The sequence below is a fragment of the Chelonoidis abingdonii genome, chromosome 5 (genome assembly GCF_003597395.2).
Source record: "Chelonoidis abingdonii isolate Lonesome George chromosome 5, CheloAbing_2.0, whole genome shotgun sequence".
NCBI lineage: Eukaryota > Metazoa > Chordata > Testudines > Testudinidae > Chelonoidis > Chelonoidis abingdonii.
Window position 1 is genome coordinate 84,136,293 of NC_133773.1, and position 21,497 is coordinate 84,157,789.

Here is a 21,497-nt window from a genome sequence, read left to right on the forward strand (position 1 = left end):
TTTCTTGCAGACTTTACAGGCAGTGAAACCAGCTGCAGGTTAATAATTGAACAACAACATTTATTTAACTAAGTACTGTCTGAACAATTACTGTTTTGTACTTTTGAAGTACTTCTGGTCCTGGGAGGGAATACTGCATGAGTGTTTTTCCTGTGGTTTCTGAACTGCAAAATACAGGGTAAAGAAATGTTTGAAGAATAACATGTAGATTTCTGTACAGATTAATACCACTCTTAAAATAAGCCTTTAATTCCATTAAAAGTACACTCAGTTTTTTTTTCCTCAGGAAAGCTCTTGTAAATTGACTTACTATATCTTAAAATTGTTTGAGCAAACATTTTTGTTCATTAACACTTTTAAGGAGTTGTCCGAGGCGGAAATTCAAGTAATTGTTCTGAATTCATAGATCAGATACTTTTCAGCCAGTGTTCCTGTCTAGTGGTGAGAGATGCCTTATTCTGCAATTATACAGTCGTCGCTCCAAATCCTGCAAATAAGTTGTTTGAGTCCATAAAGAAAAACAGGTTGCAGGAAGATGGAAAATAATACTGTTTTTTTTTCTATAAATGGACTAAATGGAAAGCTAATTTATTTTCTTTTTTTCATTGCCACCTTGGCACCCGGTCCTCCAGTTCTTTTAAACAAATAATCCCATTGACTGATGATTGTGTGCAAAAGGTTTCTAGGATCTCCCCTCCGATCCCTGATTATAGTACTAGTTCCTAGGCAGAAGCCGCCTTATTTGCCAGTTTGGGAGTAAATTCATTCTGTCTTACAGCGCTGTACTACCTCTCTCACCATAAGTGCACATTCTTGAGTGTTGTACAGGAATCCAGAGTTCTCTTCTTTCACTTGTGACTGGAATTTACAGTATCAGTTCCAGAGTGAAAATCATTTGCTCTGAACCTCTTTTAAATCAGATCCGCTCTTGTCATTTGGCTATATAATAGTCTGCTGTACCAGTAGTTAGTTTCTACCCTTTGTTTTTGATTGTGAGACATGAGTTATGATTATGTACAGCCTATAGAATTGTTATTGTTTTCTTGTGGTGTTTTCAGAAAGGGGCTGTCCAAAGGATCTACAGATCATTGTTTCCCAGGGAAGAGTGGAGATCTTCCAGCAATTTTTATGAGAAATGTGCAGGACGCCATTGACAATTTTACCTGGTATGCATTAACTTCTGAAATAGTACTTATTAATAATAGAACAATGGGCTAAGTATGGTGATATAATCCATTATAACTAGATATTACAATGTGTCTACAGCAAATCTGGATAATTAATGGGTTGCTTTATTATTTTGGAAAAAAGTGGCTACATTTAATACTGTGTGTTTACACAAATGTAGTGCAGTTTCTTTTCACTGAAGTACATTCTCTAACATAGTTAAAATGAATGTCATCCATCATTGTTCAGTAAGCTTTTCCTGCAGGAGTAATGGATCAAGAAACATCCTCTCTTAATTCAAGTGATTATTTTCAGATTACCTCTTGGATTTCATTGGTCATTTCCAGGTCATTTTCATGGATAACAGGTGTTAAGTGAGGACTTCAACTTTCCAAATAAACATTGTGCCATGCAGGGGAAGCAGCAGTTTAACTAGCTGAGATAGCAAGTAAATTCACCTTTTTATGTATTACTCTGCTTAACTCAAAGTTGTCTTCTCTGCATTTCAGGCTGATAACATTTGCCTATGGTCTGCATTTTCTTCAATGTACTTAATATTTTGTCCATGATTCTTTGCTTCTCAGTGTTTATTATTCCTTTCCGCACCTCTGCCCCCACTTGCTGAGTAACATAATCCCAGATTCTTCTTTTTTTATAAAGTTATTATTATTGTATCTCAAAGCATTTAATCTAGGAACAGAAATGCTCAGGCTCTGTACTGCCTAAAGTACAAATAACCCTAATTTACCCAAGTTCTTGTTAATCAGATCTCCTGTAAATATCTCTTGGTTTTAACTATGCCCCTGGGCTCCACAACCTCAGAGCAAAATGAAGAGGCACCAGCTAGCATGGAGAGTCCAGGTTCAAACTTCAGAGTTCAGTGAAGAGAAAGCTAACTGTTTTTGTAGATCAGCTAACTTCAAAGAGGCCTCACTCCAACTACCACTACCTAGAAGTTGGCTGGTCTGCAAAGATGACTGCCTGGATCTTCACTGCATTCCAGTGTTGGAGGATCCAGAGTATAGCCATTTAAAAGCCTCCTGACAAACTCAAAACCCATAACTGAAAGTTTGCAATAGGCTGTGTGATGTTTCACTCCATATTCTTTATGAAAATATGCTTATGTTATGAATGTGACATAACTGAGATGTACTTTATGGAAGATGGGGTCTTATAAGGTGTCATTGGAAACGTTATGATTTACTGAATGTGATTATTCAATTTGTATGACTGTATCATTTCAGTATCTGAAGTTAGGAATGTTGACTGTGTATCTGTATTTCAACTGTGCTACTTTGAGTGACGCCCTCTGCTAACTCTTCAGGTATGACAATAGAAAAGCCAGACAGGGCCGATGACCCATTAACGAGGACAATGGATTGTGAAAAGGCTTGGCCTTCCTGGGAACAATCCATACTGCCACTGACTTATGGACACTGTAACACTACAGAATCAGGTGGTCTTGTCACCTGATACTAAACATTACCTGGGACTTCTTGTAACTTTCCATTGGAAGGGAAGGGGAGTCAATTTGGGAAACAAAGGATTCCTGCCTTATGTAAATCCTGTTTAAGGGTGGGGAGGAAGGCAAATGAGACTCCACCTCTCCATGCCCAAGAAGAAAGACTGCTAAAGCCACCTGAAGGGAAGGCAAGGGGGAGTCCAGACTGAGACGAAGTCCAGTCTGAAAAGGAAATATAACTGGAGATCTGAACCACAGAAACTTTGCAACCTGTCTTAAATAACATTTAGTGTGAGAATTTACATTTTGTAACGTTTCTTAAGTATATTGAGCTTAGCTTGTGTACTTTGTTTTATTTGGTCAGTAATCTGCTTTGTTCTGTCTGTTATCTCTTGTATTCACTTAAAATTCACCTTTTGTAGTTAATAAACTTATTTCTTGCTTATAATATAACCCAGTTTATGTAACTGCCAACTGGGGTTTGGGCAAGAAGTTGTGCATATCTCCCTCCACATTGAGGGAGGAGGCGAATTTCATAAAACCTTTGGGTTTGTACCCCTTAAAGGGAATGGGCACCAGAAAGGATCTCTGTCTCTCTATGCAGCTGGGTGTGGCCCTGCCTGTGTGCTTGCCTGGAAAAGGCTTGTGAGCCTAGCCCAGGAAGGCCAGGTAAAGGGGACCCAGGCTGGCAGAATAGGCTGACTCTGGCACCGCAGCACATCAGGTGACACCTCAAAGGGCCCAAACCATCACAAGACCACTCTCTGTATGTGTAAAAGATAATACATAGCAGTAAATATAATAAAGCAATACTAATTGAAACTTTTATAGTTTTAAACACTTTATTATAAGAAATAATGCAGTTTCTAATAGATTTTGAAAGGTTTACTTCTCTATAACTTGTACAGTTTTGGCTGCACTGACTTTACTGTGAAGGACACACATTCTTTCAGGACCTTTCACATATTTAGGATGTATGCGTGTACATGGACGCATGTGTAAGGTAAATGCCTATACACATGTTCTGGGTGTCCTGGTAATAGTTAAAATGATAATCACCCAGCAGTGTAATATGGTAGAAAAGTTAACCTATCAGTAGGGCCCTACCAAATTCACAGCCATGAAAAACACGTCATGGACTGTGAAATCTGGTCTTGTGTGTGCTTTTACCCTATCCTGTGCAGATTTCACGAGGGAGACCACAGTTTCTCAAATTGGGGGTCCTGATCCAAAAGGGAGTTGGAGTGTCACAGGGTTATTTTAGGATGGTCACGGTATTGCCCCCACTTCTGTGTTGCCTTCAGAGCTGTGTGGCTGAACAGCAGCAGCTGCTGACTGAGGGCCCAGCTCTACAGCAGCAGTGCGGAAGGAAAGGTGGCAATACCATGCCATGCCATCCTTCCTTCTGCACTGCTGCGGAGGCGGTTCTGCCTCCAGAGCTGGGCTTGTGGCCAGCAGCTATCGATCTCCAGCTGCCGAGCTCTGAAGGCAGCGCTGCCACCAGCAGCAATGCAAAAGTAAGGACAGCAGTACCGCAAACCCTCCCCCCCAACTCCTTTTTGGGTCAGGACCCCTAAAATTACACCACCATGAAATTTTAGAGTTAAATAGCTGAAATCATGAAATTAGCGATTTTAAAATTCCTATGACCATGAATTTGACCAAAATGGACTGTGAATTTGGTAGGGCCCTACCTATCAGCCTTTGGGTGATTAGGTATGATTGCAGCATACCCCATCCCACTCAGCCTAAAAGCCAATACCCATCTCATCACCATTAGCTAACAGATGGATTTCACAGTATGTTCTGAAAGTCACGTGTGTCACACACCGGCACACATCACTACCATATATATGGTATGAATATGTGCAATGTTAGTTTTAGTGTGTTTGTGTAAAATATATTTGATTTTGTTTCTTTCCACAGTGAAACTGTTTCATCACTGTCTTCTAGCAGTCCTATAACACCAACAGACTTGAATAATTCTTGGTCTGGAATACAAAGCTATACTACTGGTTTGTCCACTGAAAGAAGCTCAATTTACTCTTGGAGGGATGATGTATGTCACAGAAATTTTTATTAATAGTACTTTTTATTTAATTTATTGATGAATGATTGAATTGTTTTACAGACAACTAAGTTTTTGAATTGTCGTATAGCACAGGGGTAGGCAACCTATGGCACACGTGCCGAAGGCAGCACGTGAGCTTATTTTCAGTGGCACTCACACTGCCTGGGTCCTAGCCACTGGTCTGGCAGCTCTGCATTTTAATTTAATTTTAAGTGAAGCTTCTTAAACGTTTTAAAAACCTTATTTACTTTACATATAACAATAGTTTAGTTACATATTATAGATTTATAGAAAGAGACCTTCTAAACGTTAAAATGTATTACTGGCACATGAAACCTTAAATTAAATGAAGACTCGGCACACCACTTCTGAAAGGTTGCCGACCCCTGGTATAGCACATGACTTGTAATCGAAAAGTTACTTTTTTCCAGTGCAGGACAGCTGCTTTAGCAGTAAAGAAAACCAAATTAGTAACTAGGGCATTTGTTAGCTCAACTGTATCTCTAGTGACTAATAATTAATAATAATTATAATTAAAAATATGAAAAAGTTGTATATTTGATATGGTTATCATTTTAAATGTATTTCCTAAATATAGTCTTATAATTTGTAGGAATTTGATAAACCTAATACACAAAGAGTGCATCAGTCATTCTGGGATGTGGATGAAATGTTGTTTGAAGGAAAAGTGAGTTCTCAAACCCAGAGTCTGCAGGCAGAATGTAAAGAGTGGACCAAACGGTCTCTTCATTTGAGGTAAGGGAATTGCTTACTAGAATTAGTCCTAAGCTATGAGAATTTTGTTTGATTCATTTATTTATTTTCTAGGTATCTCAATCTGAGCTGTTCTTCTTGGCTTGTATTTGTAGTATTAATTTCAGAATTGTGTTCAAATTCATCTGCAGGTCAGTGGTCAAACTGTGTGTTAGTCCTTGGCCATGCATGGGCTCTCAGCCCTCTACCTGCTCATGATATTCATCCTAAGTAATGTAATAATTGCAAAAGATTTTATATTAATGCAGTGTCATGAGAACAGTTGTGTGAAAATTAATATGAGAAAAGAAGAAACATATTTCAGTAGTGACTTTTAATATTTACAGAATACATCTAATAGTGCAATTAATTCTATATTTATAAAAACTAACCTCAGTGAAGACATACAGCAAAATCCTCACTGCCTTGAAGTCAATACAAAGACACTGCCCTTTGAATGCTGTCTTTTTTAGGAGTAGTGAGGAAAAGAGTGTCCATAGGCTGCAGGAACAGTGTTTGGCCATGGTGATGTCACCATCCTGGGTCATGTAAACCAGTATGAACCAAAGTGAAGTGTTAGCAAAGCAGTAAGTAGTTCTATAAATGGAGAGATATGTATTTAGGGAGAAAGTGTCCTTGGCTTTTTCATGGGGGTGCAAGGTGCCTGCGGAACACAGGGACTGCTCTTTCTTTTGATCCCTAGCACAGCAAACCACCTAACGAGGACAGGGAAGAGAATTAGCCATGGGATGATGCCCTGTTATGTGCTCAGAGGGTCACACAACACCATTAAAGTGGTACTGCTTTGTGTGTGCACATATGCACACTCTTACGGTCATAGGGTGGCCCCACACCATTGTAATGTGAGCCTATGTGTATCTGGACAACCTAGCCCTTAATTTTTAAAAGAATTTTAGTTTTAAGATTCCAATCATAATTACCGAATTTCAGTGAAAAAAGATGTAGAATGTGTTATTAAGGTTGACAATAATAATAACTAATAAATATTACAACCCTTTATGTGAATCAGGAGATGTTAAATACATAAACTTGAAGCAACATTTCCATAGTGTTATACAAAATCTTTGCTTTCTTTAAATGCTATAACAATTCACAGGATATGCAGAAATCCTGCTTTTTTGTAGAAGTGTAGCTAATTCAATATATTCATTCTCAGCTGATTATATTTTTACAGTATTTTCACTGGACTAGATTTCATATGAAAGTTGGGTACTTATGATTTCCTGGCTTAGCTCTGATAATGATGGCAAAAAGTAAATGGAACTTAGTAATGAGCACCAAGAAATAGGTAGATTGAACCTGCCTACGGTACATGATTCAGGAGGGAAATATATTAACTTAATTTGAGCCAATTTAAAGATTATAGGCTAGATATTAGACAGGCAAGCTGGATGAGGTAATATCTTTTATTGGATCAACTTTTGTTGGTGAGGGGGACAAGTTGGTTCAATAAAAGATATTACCTCACCCATTCTGTTTCTCTAATATCCTGGGATTGACATAGCTACAACACTGGGTAGACTAGATATGGAATGTGAGTGTCATTAACTATTTTGTTAAGTTATTTTGAAAAAATATGGGTATAGTAGAAAAGAAAGCTTGATATAGTGGTTCTCATTTTCTTCTTTAGTTTGGGTTGTTTCTGTATGCTCCATTTCTTTTCCAGTCATCTGCCAAAGCCTCTTATTAAGGATTGTAAGTGTTTGTCAGGACTGGGGATGGAGGTTGGAAGCAGTTCTGAATGACTGCCTCCCTTGGGAACTTGGTAGATTTCTGCTTGGAAATTTGTACAAGTTAATGTGTGAACCAACATTAACTTTGCCTCTGCAACCTTCTGCCCTGTCAAATGCGGAATAGTGCACAGCTCTAGCACTATAGCAACATGATTTCTGAAGGAGCCATCCTACTAGGGGAGGTGTTAGCAAGAGAGCCACACAGCACTGTCGTTTTAGATACTTGAGAGTCCATTGCATTGGCCCTTCAGTTCTCTGTGGACTTTGGGCTTCCAAGTTCATATCCCCTTGTCCTTGTCACTTGAGTGGAACATTCTTGCAAACTCTTGCAAATCCTGTCATGTAGATTTTTCAGAGCTATATCTCCCCTCCACACGCACAGAGATCATTTTTTAAATCAGGTGAGGATGTTTTCTCAAATATCTGCTCTAGGAATTTCTTTGTGGAAGTTCTATGGCCTGTGTAACACAGGAGGTCAGACTAGATGATCACAGTGGTCTCTTCTGGCCTCGGAATCTATGAATTACTGGAAAGGTTTGGAAAAATTCTAGTGATATAGAAAAAGCCTGTCTTGACATGAATGTCAGCTCTAGAAGAAATATTTACAGGTACGAGATGTTATGTGAACATTCCAGTGCTGAATTACAGGTGCTAAGCAAGTTTATTTTAAGTAATTTTGTACCACTTGATATTGAAAAATGGATGGTGTGCCATGTACAAAAATAATTAACTCTGAGGTTTAAAAAAAATCCTTAATTCTTAGTTAGGGCTAAATTGTGAACACCTTTACTCACATTGTTGAGCAATTACATGAGTTTCTCCATTGACTGTAATGGTACTGCTGCTGTGAGTAATTGTTCCCCAGTGTGAGTCAGAGGTTCACAATCAGTCCTTCCATTTTCTGTAAAATAGTTAAGTCATACTGGTCTCCATATGAACAGGTAAACATATTTAGTTGCTCAGACTGGGTCTGAACATTGCCATTGATTTCAATAGGCACGGCATCAAACCTATTAAAAGAAAAGGCCTTTTCTTACTGAGTCAGTTTATAAAGTAGAGAATTTTTAATGATTAACGAGTTAGTGACTAATGAACATGACTCAGAACATTCTTATTTACAGTGCCATTCAGTGAAAAAGTAGGAGTTTCTCAAGGAAAAGTTTCCAAGTATTTGAAAGAACCTGAGAATCTCAGATTAAAATATACAAGTTCCTGCTTATTACTTGTAGACTCCCCTCAAGAGCCCTTGCAAATGTTCAGTGGAAAGCAATGCAATAAGTAATGAGCATTAATCAGATAAATAATGATCTGGAATTTTCTATTTCACAAAGTGATTGTATATATATTAAAAGAAAAATAAACTTTTTCCCCCAGTTGCAACCTACACATTGAAGCCTTATCTGGTCTCAATTTCAATAATGTACATTAGCAGCCACCTTTATAAATATTTTGGATCAGAACCTTTGTCCTCATGGAGTTGTGCAGAGTGATCTTAAAGTAACCCTATTGGGATTGTGTTCTCCATCTATTTTAAAAAATTCTCTTTCTATGTTGTCTGATGAACTATTGATATGAGAGAGAGTTTTATGTTCTGTATGCAAATCAACTTTTATAACATAGTTCATTTAGCTAGTGTGGGTATTATCTGTTGTCCTTTCATTAAATGCCTGGCTATGTTTAAAGCTTATAGGCCAGATCCTCAACTGGTTTAAATTAGCATAGCTCTACTGGTATCAGTGCAGCTACACCACTTTACATTATCTGAGGATCTGGCCCTTTTTATCCATTAATTACTCAGAATAAATGTATGGGAGCTATTATTAAATTATTTCTACCTGTTTGTTTGTTTGTATTGCAGGTGTCTGTGTTTTTCACATTGTTGCACATCCTGTTACTCAAATTTAATTACGTGTAACTACCTCACATTTTATATTTTGCAGGATTTTAGGAAAACAGCTCCTTTTTCCTAGAGGTGAAGGCTTTCAGCATTTTCAGAGCCAAACGACTTGCTCAGTTTACACCAAATCTTTACTTGGCCTCTGTGAAAGCACTTGCAACACAAAAGAGTATGTTAACATTTTCATATATGTTACTTTTTAAGCATTTCTATTGACATTACATTTTTTTCTCATATTTCTAATATTTACAGCAACTAAACTGTAACTACATTAACATAAAAAACCTCAGTCACAAATACATAAACATAACCTCTTATAGATGATCAAATAAGTGAAAAGTTTGTATGCTATATCAAAGGGTTTCCTTGATTGTGCAGCAATTGTACTGTGGGCTTTTAAGACCTTATTAGGCTATCATTTGAGTATATTGTCTTTGTGTAATGGAAATAAAATTTGCTTAGTCAAAAGCACTTCACTTTGATCTATCATATCTTTTCATAAGTGTATATGCATATTATTTTAATAACCTTAAAACACCTCAGTATAATGCAGCAGCTGCCTATTTACACTTCTTTCCATGTATATTTAATATTAATTCTTTTGTTTCAGGCTGTGCATTTCGGGATCTAAATTAGTTCCAATAGCATCCCCAGTACACAAATCACTAGACTGTGGTTCCCCAAGGATTTCTGTTTCTGACTCATCTGAGTATTCATTCCTGAAAGAAGAAATCTATGAGGTTGATGGAAAAATTGAAGAGTATCTTGCTTTTGACAACAAGGAGCTGTAAATAAATTATATATTTTTTGAAGAATATAATGAGCACTATCATGAAATTGCTTAAAACCTGTGCTTTGCTTTTCTCTAAACTTACTTCCAATTAATTTAGAAAATTCTTTAGTCCTCACTCTCAGCTGTGGTTCAGAAGTACACCGTGTAGCTCAAAAAGGGGGGATGCAAAAGTGATTTTAAGCCCCCTTTCTGTTCCTTCCAACCCTGGGCTACCTATGTGTCCCCCAGAATAAGTTAAAGCAACCTGAAGAGGGTTGTGAGAGTGCAGGGAAACCACATCCCCGGCGCTGGCTGTAAGGTTGGGAAGTTATGGTGAAGGAACCATTGTGCCCTCTCCACAAGAGAGGATCCCCTGTTCCTGAACTAGTTTGATCCTTCTGGGGCCAGCTACACCATTTTTAGTGGCACTTTCCACCAGCACATCTAGAATGCAGCCAAGGATGGGACCTTTCAGAATTGAGATTATAGTTTGTTTTTAATATATTTTTTTTCATTTTCTTAAATTGTAATATGATATAATATTAGAACAAGCATAGAATAAAATTTAGTTCCAGAAAGTTCTTTTCATACTAAGTGTATCATGAGGCAGTGAGTAAGGGTTCTGTGATGCACCTGTTCCCCAGTCCAGACAGGAAGAGAGAGTAATAAAGTGGGGTGAAAATGTCCATATAATAATATAATGGAAGGGTGGGTATGGCACATGAGGTTACATGGTCCCCTGCTCCTGCAAAGCTGTAGAAATCCCTCCAAGTCACTCCACATGGTCATGGCAAATGTGTCTGGATGAAAAGGATGTGGAGCTAAGAATCTGCTCTACACAATATTCTCCCCTTCAAAGATGGTGGAATGGTATTTTCCTTAGGTGGTGGTGAGGTAAGGGAGTGTGCGATTCTAGCCTCACATGCCTAAGTCCATCAGTTTTGTCTCAGTCTTGCTATACAATCTATGTCTATGGCTGCTATATCAAGAGTCTCAAAAATTTCTTGTTATAATGCCCCAGTTTAATTTTTCATGTTGCTACCACCGCCCTTCAATCAGCAAGAGGCAACAAAGCAAAGTAAAACCAATTCATAATTTCTGTCTGGAGCAGTTCTGTTTTCTCCCTTCAGTACTTGGATCATGTATAATATGAAACTTGATCTTTTAAATATAAATCTATTTTATGCTTTTCTGGACCTATAAGAAAGTATGTTAGATTTACTGTTTTGTTAACAAAAACATGTAGAACTTGTTAATAAAGCTGAATTTGCTTCAATCATTAGTGATGATGAGACTTTGGAACAAAAGAAAGCCCAGCTTGCTCGAAAGAGGAATAAACGTGGCATTCCTCCTGTTTCTCCCAATGCCTGTATCAAAGATGCAGTGGCTGCTGAAGTGTTTGATGGTGTCTGGAGCAATATAGTTGAAATATTGGAGGAGCTGATTAGAAAAAACTGGGAAACTGCTGTCACAGGTACTCAGAGTTTTTGTAGATGGCACTTATAGAATTGAACTTGGAACAGTAATTTAATGTTAATTAAATATGGCTTAGCAAACATCTTTATTCTTTTTAAATATCACTGTGTTTACATGGCACTTCATAAAATGCATGCACATGCTCCCAATGAAAACATTCCTACTGACTTCAGTGGGCTTTGGATCAGGCCAATAAAGAGAGGAGGTCTCTCACAAGAAGTGCTTCAGTGGAAGTAGGCACAAAGAGATCCTTGGTGTACTATGTAACATGATGCCCCTTGGAAGCTCTTCAGCAGTAGAGATTGAATCTGGGGCCTGGGTATCTAAAAGCATTAGCCTCTAGTATTTAAGCTAAAAGACCCGAGTTTGTTAGCAAAATCACAGTATAGACTTATCAAACTCTGTGTAGTCGAGCCATGCTGACTGTGGATCATGCAGCGATTAACACAGGATGAAAGAACACAGTTCACTGTGATTAAATTTAATTCTTCCTGGTGTTTTTAACAGACTGTTGCACAGAAAAGCAGAAGGTAAAGAACTAACTCTTGGTGAAATTTTGTGCTTTGGCATGTGCATTTAGAAGCTAATGGGATCTGCATTGTTTCTTAAAATGTGTATTAACAGAAGAAACAATGCCAGAAAAATATACATAAAATCAATCTTAAATAAAAAGGAAAAATATATAAATGGAAACCAGTAAAATAATCAACTTCAAATTCATTTTAAAACTATGGCTGGTCTACGCTTAGATATTCACAGCCCTGAGTGGTGTAGCTATGCAACATAACCACAGGCATAGACACAGCTAGGTTGGCAGAAGAATGCTTCTGTTGACCTAGTTACTATTTCAGGAGGAACATCACCTCCCTAAGCAATGTAGAAACCCATTCCATTGCTCTAAGCTGTGTCTACACTATGGAGTTATGCTGGCATAGCTACAGTGCTGTAACTATGCCTCTATAGCCCCTGTAGTGTAGACATGGTCTAAGCAGAAGTTGTTAAATATTTGCAGTATTCTATGCTGGTAAAACTGAGTGCTGCATGTGTTATTGCCAGACTACACAAGAATTGTTCAGGCCTCAAGTAAATTGTTTAGCTCAATATTATGAATTAAAGAGGAGGAGATTTAGGTTTGCTATCGTTTCCTTTAAGAAGGACATCCACTTGTGGAGAATAGGCTGCCAAGCAAAGTATGTGGGCTAGGACCACTGAGAAATTTAAGAGTATGATAGAAATAATGACTTATACTCACTGGAAAAGCAGCAAAGCAGCTTTTGGCAGGCACGAATGGACTAAGAGGACATTTGGTTGCTTCTGTTCATACGTTTTTCTGTTTCTAACACACCTTCCATGAGAATGTTTCAGTAATGTTCCAGCTGTTTTACCAGTGTTTTCTAAAAATTAAAAACAAATTACATTTCTTCCACATCCATGGCCCAACTGATTTATCATTGACAGAGAAAATAGTCATTTTGAAAATGTTTTTAGAAATAAATGCTTTTAATCTGACAAGCAGTTTATTTTTAAATGTCAAAAGACTTAAATTAAAATGATCTAAGATAAAATGTCATAACATTTATAATAAATGTTGAATACTGTTTATCTAGCAGATATGTCAAATCTGAGTCACTGATATTTTCCTACCATCACTTTGTATAACTGCAGAAAATTTTGTTTCTTAATCACTTGTACATTCTACACTGGTGCAGAGAATGATAAGCAGATGGAGAAATTGAAAGCTATTACAAGTAAATTGCCACATCTACTAGTCTCCCGTATTACAGCAGATACAGCAAGTGTCCCCCCATCAAGAGGCTCTGAGGCACGAAGTACAGCTTTGGGTTCACATTTTGTTCCATCTCAGGTAAAATATTGTTCCCCAAAACAGAATTCTATTTTTAGTTGGCCTAGGCCTTTTCTGACTTAAATCAGAAAAGTTTTCATTTTATTGATTATGCATATTTAAGATATTTAGTTTGACTTTCCACCTTTGAGTCTGGTTTTTAAAAAAACACAAGCCTATATCATTATTATAACCACTATTCATCTGGACCCCAATTAGAGCCCAAAGACTCCAATTAGAATTGAGACCTTATTGTGTTAGGTGCTATAAAAACAGATCGCAATATTCCCTATTCCTTTCCAGAAAATCATACTCTTTATATTGAAAGACAACCCTTCCCTTTCAATAGAACCATGAAAGAACTTTTCTTTGCAAGGTGCATGTGAAGTTCCAGCCTAACTCCCCTCGTTCAAAACCCCTAACACCAGATTGTCTTAGTTGATCCTCGTCTCTCTCCGCTTTCCACTGCATTATCGGTTGGTGAACAAAGAGACTTGTTCAGTGTCTGCCTCAGTGCTGGAACTTGGGAATCTTGGGTTCTATTTGAGTTTCTGGAGGTGAGTATGCTGTAGCAGTTACATACGCTTCTGCCTCTTTCCTCTAGCTTGTCTCTTTCTAACTCTGTCCCCTTTGCTTCTGTTTCCCATAGCCTGTCCCTATTCCATCCATCATGTCCCTGTTCCTGCATTCAAGAAGCTTTCTTCTTCTCCTCCATGCTTCCTAGGCATCCACAGGGGGAGCTTTGAGAACATAGGAGAGACAGCTTCTCTGCTCTTAGGGCTTGTCTACACTTAACGGGGGATCAATGAGTGGTGATCGATGCATCAGTGGTCGATTTAGCGGGTCTTAGACCCGCTAAATTGACTGCAGATCACTCCTCTGTTGACTCCTGTACTCCACCGGATTGAGAAGAGTAGGGGGAGTTGACAGGAGAGCATCTCCCATCAACATCGCGTAATGTTGACCCTGCAATAAGTAGATCTAAGTTATGTCAATTTGAGTTACGCTATTCACATATTTCCCCTGTAGTGTAGTTCCAGTGGTTGGTACTGTAGTGGTCCAGCAGCCAGGAGTAAATTGCAACCAAAAAAAAGTCCTGTTCAGCCCCTGCAGCCTTGAGCTTGAGTATGCCCAGTGAAAAAATGGAATATTTTGAGAATTTAGCTGCCATCCTCTAACAAACATTTACTGAAGCAAGTGCAGACAGCAATGGTCAGAGGTTTATAATGTAGCCAAATTTAGATGGATTTTCATGGGGGCATTTCAAATCATCTCTCTGTCCCAACAGCGACTTCTCTGCTAAATTTTTGAGTCCCTACTCCAAAGCATGGTAGAGCTTCTCTGTAAAGTGGTTGTAAGAATTTTTTAATATTAACAAAACATATTTTTCACTAACGTCATTCTCAGAAATGGCTGAACCATTTTATCTGAAACTTTTCAGAAAGTAACCAAATAAATTATATATAATAGCCTGAAGTGGACACATAATAATAATAATAATAATTAATAATAAAAATAGCCTGAAGAAAAAACTTTAAGCAAAGTTATAGGGCTCTGTTTTCAATTACTTACAATAGAATGGAAAAGCAACGTTAATTATAGTCATTGCTGCCAACTCTGCCTATAATAGAAATAAATAGTGGGGTACATATTACGTATGTTTGCGGTGATAATACTAAATAATTATTTCTTGTAATATGCATTGTTAATCTTAGTTTTCAAGCTTTGTTTTGTGGAGTATTGAACCTTTTTTGTTTTTATTTTATCTTATATAGGGGAGAAATGTTCCACTGTGTTGTGAAGTGGGATTTCTCTTGCATAGTTTTTAAGCATTTTTTGACCTAACTGTGGGTTTCGGCGTTTTTGAAGCCTTGCTTTGAAACAGGTAATGAGACTGAAAGGTTAAATGCATTTATTTTTGTGCTCTCTTTAGGTTCACCGTTTCTCCAGCAATGTTTATAGTGATTTGAATGGCGTCATGACAGTTCAAGCTAAACCACTCCAACAGAGGCATGCAAGCTTGGCAGACAAAATACAGTAAATATTGATATGAAAATAGTATACTTTTTATGATATACTTTGTTATTTTGGCCATATAAAATATGCTTTGGGATTTCAAAAATGTAATTAAAAATGCAGACACTTTTCTGTCAATATGACCGAGTTTTAATTTGTATAAGTATCAATTATAGTCTTCTAAAAAGTGTGTGTGTGTTTTGTTTTCTCTCTAGGAATGAACAAGAAGACAAACAACATAGCATAGGCTCCAGTGTTCTCAACTCAGTGCAGAATCGGCGGGGGCGAATTACTGATAACAGTATTCTTTCATCATCTCGGATACTGCTGGCATCTTCTAGGAAAATGCCAACCCATCATAGACTACCATCTCTCACTTCAGACTCACTATGTTCAAAGACCCCTAATGTGTACAGCGATGAAGTCCTTAGGGGAACTAAACTGTGAGTTTTTAGTTTCACTTTCTTCTTCCTTGAGGTGAAGACCTTGCTGAACTTGAACGAGAGCATTCATTGTTACAGGGCTTAGTGAAGTACTGTAAAAGATTTGGGAACTAGCCCTGAGATTTCTGAAAGATTCCACACTTCATACAGAAAAATGAAGCAGAATAAAGCATTGTTCTGAGAGCTGCCGCTGTATTAAGTGTTCTGCTATATATAGTAACTTAAATGTATTAAGAAATGTTGTCCCCAGTGTATTAGATGGAATATGAAATCTGTTTAATCTGAATCCTACAGGTATACTGGCTTAGATCGCTTGTCCTCTCCACTTGTACGTACAGCCCGGAACAAGTTACCACCAATAAACACAGAGGCTGTTGAACAGTATCTTTCAGTACCTGGATCACGGCAAGGCTTTGTAAGATGTGTACTTGTTAATATTGTTAAAGAACATCAGTAACTTGAACAAGACAAACAGACAAAAAAATTCCCCAAACTCAGTTTGTATCATTACATGAAATTAGTACTTTGGGAGAATTGCATTCAATCATATTTTATTGTGATACAAGGCCTTTACATATGTGAGAGTTTATAGTTACATTTGAAGGAACATTGCAAGGTATTTTAGGCCCCAAATGTAGGTCATTTTAAAGACATTTTTCTAAAATAATTTTTTCTTGAATTTTTAAAGAGCAGATATAAATTAATTTTGTATTTGTGTTTTAGATTTATATATTGTGTTGCAGTGTTTTGTTACATTGTGCTAGTGTGTGAGGAGTAGAAAATGAAATTGACTAAAAGTGAATATAAATAAAAGTGAAACTGATCCGTTTTCATTGTCCAAGAAGCATGAAGTACAAGAGAAGAGAAAAATGATGGAAGTAAACTAGAATTTTGAAATTATTTCAGTTTGAATAATATATTTCCCAATATTTTAAAAATTATAAATATGGACATACATGAAGAAACCCATAACCTTTATGGCTTTGTATGTTCATATGGTCCTTTATGAGAGGAAGGATGGTGTAGCAGTTGGGGCACTATTCTAGGACTTAGAAGACCCTGGTTCAAGTCCCTACTCTGGCAAAGACTTCCTGTGTGACTGTGAGCATGTCACTTAGCTTCACTGTGCCTCACTTCCCCATCTCTAAAATGGAAATAATAGCACTGCTCTATCTCACAGGGGTGTTGTGAGGATAGATATGTTAAAGATTGTGAGGTAGCACCTAGCACCTTGCATCCTGTCACCTAGTGGAAATTGCAACCCTAAATTAGGTGCCCAGATTCCCTATACAATGTCTGGAGAGTGTTAGATGCCTAAAAAGGGATTCACAGAAGCCAGCAAACTGAGCAAGAGCTGCATAACCTAGCCAGTAGAAATATTGAGGAGAGGGGTGAGGTCTAAGCTCTGCCCCTCAAAGGATGTTAGGTGCCTAACTCTGTGCTGGGAGAGAGGGGCTTCCCTCTGCTCAGGATTCTGAGCAGTAACCTCTTTCCTGGAATTAGGCATCATTGCCAAGTCAGTCCTTTCTCATGAAAAGTGATAGTGGTGGTCCTGCACTCCCACTCCTTCTACTAAAAACCCAGTGGTTAGAGGACTCACGTGGGAGGTGAGAGACCCTCCTAGCCATCTTTTATCATAGGTACAGTAAGGTCTAGCATAACCCTCTCAAATTATGTAGAACATGAGACATAGACACATGCTGTTAACACAGCTATCATTCTTAGTCTTAAATAGAACCTGTTGCAATTACACTTATCCGTCTCTATAAAACATGTTACCTTAATTTGTAGACCCTTGAAATCCAATTGAAAAGCCCAACCTAGTAATTTTAAAAACTCTTAAATTGAGCCTTTTACTTAGTGGAGAATTAGCTCTTGCTTTTTTCTTCTCTTTTAATTAAAGCAAAGGTCAAAAGGATTCTTATTTTAGCTATGCCAATATTTGCATTTATTTCAATGCTCAATTTTCTTTTTCTCTTTCAGCATAGAGGGCGATATCCTCATAGTAGAGTGTCAAGCGCAGTACCTGACAGTGCAGAGCGACGACCACTTAGAGAACGAACTGTCCTCATTGATCAGTTTTCAAGACCCAACACAACTCACACATTCAGGGTGGGTTTTTCTGTGGTTAGAGATGTTGGACCAGACATATGTGGAAGGCTGGGGCAGAGAGAGATGCAGGACACCTGCCTCCCCCCCGCCGCCACCACCACCACCTTTGTATGACTGCAAAACAGCCTCCCACAGTAGCAGACCTTATGATTTCAGGAGCCCAGGGACTGCTTACTCCTACTCCCTCCAGAGAGCGGGATGTCTTAAAGAGGGTGGGACCACGTTCCTGCACTGGTCTGAAGAGTGGGGTTAGTGTGCTGGGAAGAGAGATCTGCTGTATCCTAATGAATGAAGCAGATTGTACCACCTCTATGTGCAAGAAAGATGCCTGTGGAGGCACAATTTCTCTTATATTCCTTCTAGAGCAGTGCACCTCCAGCACTGATCTCTGTGCTGGGCTCTGGTGCAAAAGTCACAACCAAATCCTTAATCTGTGAGAGAACCATAATGAACAAAAATATTTTCTCCCTTTTTACAGTCAGACACCCCTCAAAAAAGGTCATTGACGCCCATGGATTTTGCAAACAATACATGGACAGGTCAAGGCTTTTTAACAGGTAAGCAAAACCAAAAGATTAATTTAAAAAAAGCTGTACTGCACAGAACTGCTGCTGAGGAGAAAATTGGGGGAACCTGGTGTGGGGGAGCACACATAGCCTCTGACATGGGGGGGAAGAGGAGAAAGGAGGGCATGGAAGAAGTGGGGATAATGGGGACCCTGGTATGGGTGGAGAGGGAAATGGGGAGGCACACAGAGCCCCTGGCAGGGAGAAGATTGGTGGAGTTCCTGAAATAGAGGGGAATTGGCGGGCAGCATGCAGGGAGCTTTTGTGGGCTTGGGATAGGGGGTGTGGAGGAATGCAAGGAGCCTCTCGTGTGTATAATAGGCTCGGCCTACAAAAGCTATGAAGTGTGCAACCCCCTCATTGTAGGTTCCATATAAATGGCAACAGTGGCAGTGTTTGTTTATAAATCTTTTCAGACACTCATAGACGTGTACTGCACATGACATTCCACACTAGATTATAAAATGTCTAAACATACTCCATATAATTATGCTTTTTCATTGGCTGAGGTTGAAAAAACTTTACACCCAACTTGATGGCATTTCTCTGTTTGTCTGTCTGTCTATGTAATTTGAAAACTTTTGAACACTGAATCTAATCAATTCCAAAATATCAGGGTCCCTTCTAAACATCAGTGGCCAGAACCCTATTGTTTTTTGGGGGGAAATCAGAACACTGCAAGGGAGGAAGTACGGGCACTGCCATCTGTCTAGCACAGACACAGCTTCAAGCACCTCTGCAGGTGTCTGTGGATCAAACATCTGGTTGATGGCACCCATTGGTACCTTCCTGCATCACAGTATTCCTGCTCATCCTCCCAAGAGAGTTTGACACATGAATGATGTTGGGAATGTGGGTGTTCACACAGAGCCCCTGCTACTCGGGAGAATAGGGGACCCTTGGTATAGGGCAAGAGAGGGTATGGGTGGCATGGGGGAAAAGATGAAAGATTTGCAAGCAGAGTCCCTGCCAAGGGGGATGGGGAGAGTGGGGGAAACGTGGTGGGGGGGATATTTGGGAGCCCCTTGCATGGGGGGAGGGAAGGAGACAGACCCTTTGGCATAGGGAGATAGGGGGAGGAGTGCATGGGATGAAGTGGGAATAGGGATACACAGAGCCCACTGGCATTAGTGGGTAGAAGGGGTTGGCCCTTACATGGAAGGAAGGGGAAATTGGGGGCACACAGAACCCCTGGCAGTGAGGAGATTGGGGGGTAGTTGCAGGGAGTCCCTGAAAAAGAGGGAGATGATATGGTGACATATAAGAAGCTGGAGGTGGGGGGAAATGGAGGGATGCAAGGAGCCCCTGATGTGTGTGATAAGCTTGGCTTACATGAGCTGCAAAGTGTACAAGTCCCTCATTCATTATTAGTGTATTGAACTTAATCAAGTAATTTTAATGTGAAAAAGAAAATGGAATTTTTTTGTTTATAATGTTCTTTAAATCAAATCTTAAATTAAATCAGTGTTGGATTTCAGCTAAGGTCTTTCCTTTGCTGTACCAGCAAAGCAAGCAGGTACTGGAGTGGAATTCGTTATTCATATGGGGCTCTCAAACTTCTGGGATAAAGCAGTACTTTTTATGTTAGTTTCCATTCAGCTAATGAAAGTCTGCCATTCCACACATTGTGTGTCCATTCTCATTTCTGAGAACTGTAGGTTCTCCTGAGTTCTGGATAATTTTTTAGTTAAAGCTTCGTGCAGAGAAACTAATACAAACCAAAAGAACTACTTGGATAAAAAAGGGTGACGTGTGAAAATACAATCAGCTAATAAATGTTCTTCTAAAGGAGGCCTACAGAAGCAACCCCAATACAGGGTTGGCGTGACTTTTGGTTATAGTGCACTTACCAAATAATGTTTTGTATTTTCAGGCTCACAGCATTACTCCAAATCCTTTCAAAGAAATCCATCCACTTCCAGGAAGAGATTTCAAGTAGCCTCTTAATATAACTTGGAAAGAGACAGAAAATCCATGGCAATAAATGGAGAACTATACTTCTCAGCCTACTAGCTATTGTCACAAAGAATAAAGAAAGAGTATTGCAGCAAACTGTATGCTGCTTCGTCTTCCAGTCCTGGGCATATGTGTATGACCTTGTTCAAAAGTAGCATCAGCAGAGACTGGATCAAAATGAAAGAAAACGAAAATAAAACCAATGGTTTAAATCTAGACTGTAGGAATTTGGTGTCTTTCCAGGATAAAGATGAGGCCACTGTCTCTTTCACACACATACACTGACTTAGTCCTTCATTTGGGAAGCAACTTCATAGTTCTGCTTCTCTGGTGGCAGAAGCAAGTAACAACCTGCTTAAATCCCTGTAGCTGTATTCCCCTTCCCCTCTCCAGTGTTACAGGCATTTTGGATTGTCCCTGCACTGATTATGGACAAAGTTAACGTCTTTTTAAATAAGAGTTTGTATTACCCTGTGTTTATCCCTATTATGCCATTTCTCTTTTCTAGTGTCAGACTTTTCCTGTTGCTCTTCGTAAAAATTGCCTGTCCCTAGCCTTTCTTCCTTGTTTAATTTATCTTCATCTGAACAGTGATTAGAGAACTGTATTTCATTCATTATTAGTAATTAAGGTGTTCAGTATGTTAAGTGTTTTGTAGCTCAAATGTAATTGTTCTCAGGAAACAACAGTTGTCTTGTCAGGCTGAATTATTCCATACATTCTCAAGATTTGAACCTGCTTGCTGACCTGTGAATAAGACAGTTCTCACTTACCAAACCAGTTATTATTGAAGTTTTTTAATGTCACATACTCATGTGAAACCTAATAAAAAATCCTGTATCTAATCCTTCAGCAGATTTATTTTAACATTAAAATATTTACTTAATGAATAGAGGCAGCATTTCATACTCCTTGCATCTGTTTAGACCATACAAAAAACAAAACAAAAAGTAACTTACAATTTTTTGTTATTCATTATGTGTAGTGCAGTAGTGCCTAGAGTGCACTGGCAGGCTCAAGGCTCCAGTGTGTCAGCCTTGTACATACATACATACATACATACAATAGGTGAGAATCACTGCCCCAGAGAGTCTACAGTATAAATAGAAAAGACAGACTAAAAGTTGTAGGATAAATGGGCACAGAGAAATTTAGTGACTTTCCCAAATCACCCAGCAGGTCAGTAGCAGAGGTGAGAATAGAATCCAG

General features: G+C 38.6%; 1 protein-coding gene across 2 annotated transcripts in view; it reads left to right on the top strand.

The window, feature by feature from the left end:
- LOC116835908 (cytochrome P450 4V2-like) overlaps positions 1–21,497 on the top strand; it is a 122,878-nt gene that overhangs the window by 50,350 nt on the left and 51,031 nt on the right. For both annotated transcript variants that reach the window (XM_032799182.1, XM_032799181.2), the window contains exons 2-13: positions 1,059–1,166; positions 4,556–4,688; positions 5,314–5,456; positions 9,148–9,273; positions 9,715–9,891; positions 11,160–11,350; positions 13,062–13,216; positions 15,129–15,232; positions 15,427–15,654; positions 15,949–16,069; positions 17,638–17,766; positions 18,245–18,323. In XM_032799182.1, coding sequence (XP_032655073.1) covers positions 1,129–1,166; positions 4,556–4,688; positions 5,314–5,456; positions 9,148–9,273; positions 9,715–9,891; positions 11,160–11,350; positions 13,062–13,216; positions 15,129–15,232; positions 15,427–15,654; positions 15,949–16,069; positions 17,638–17,766; positions 18,245–18,323 — 1,624 coding nt within the window. In that variant the 5' untranslated portion in view covers positions 1,059–1,128. The remainder of the gene's footprint in view (positions 1–1,058; positions 1,167–4,555; positions 4,689–5,313; positions 5,457–9,147; positions 9,274–9,714; positions 9,892–11,159; positions 11,351–13,061; positions 13,217–15,128; positions 15,233–15,426; positions 15,655–15,948; positions 16,070–17,637; positions 17,767–18,244; positions 18,324–21,497) is intronic.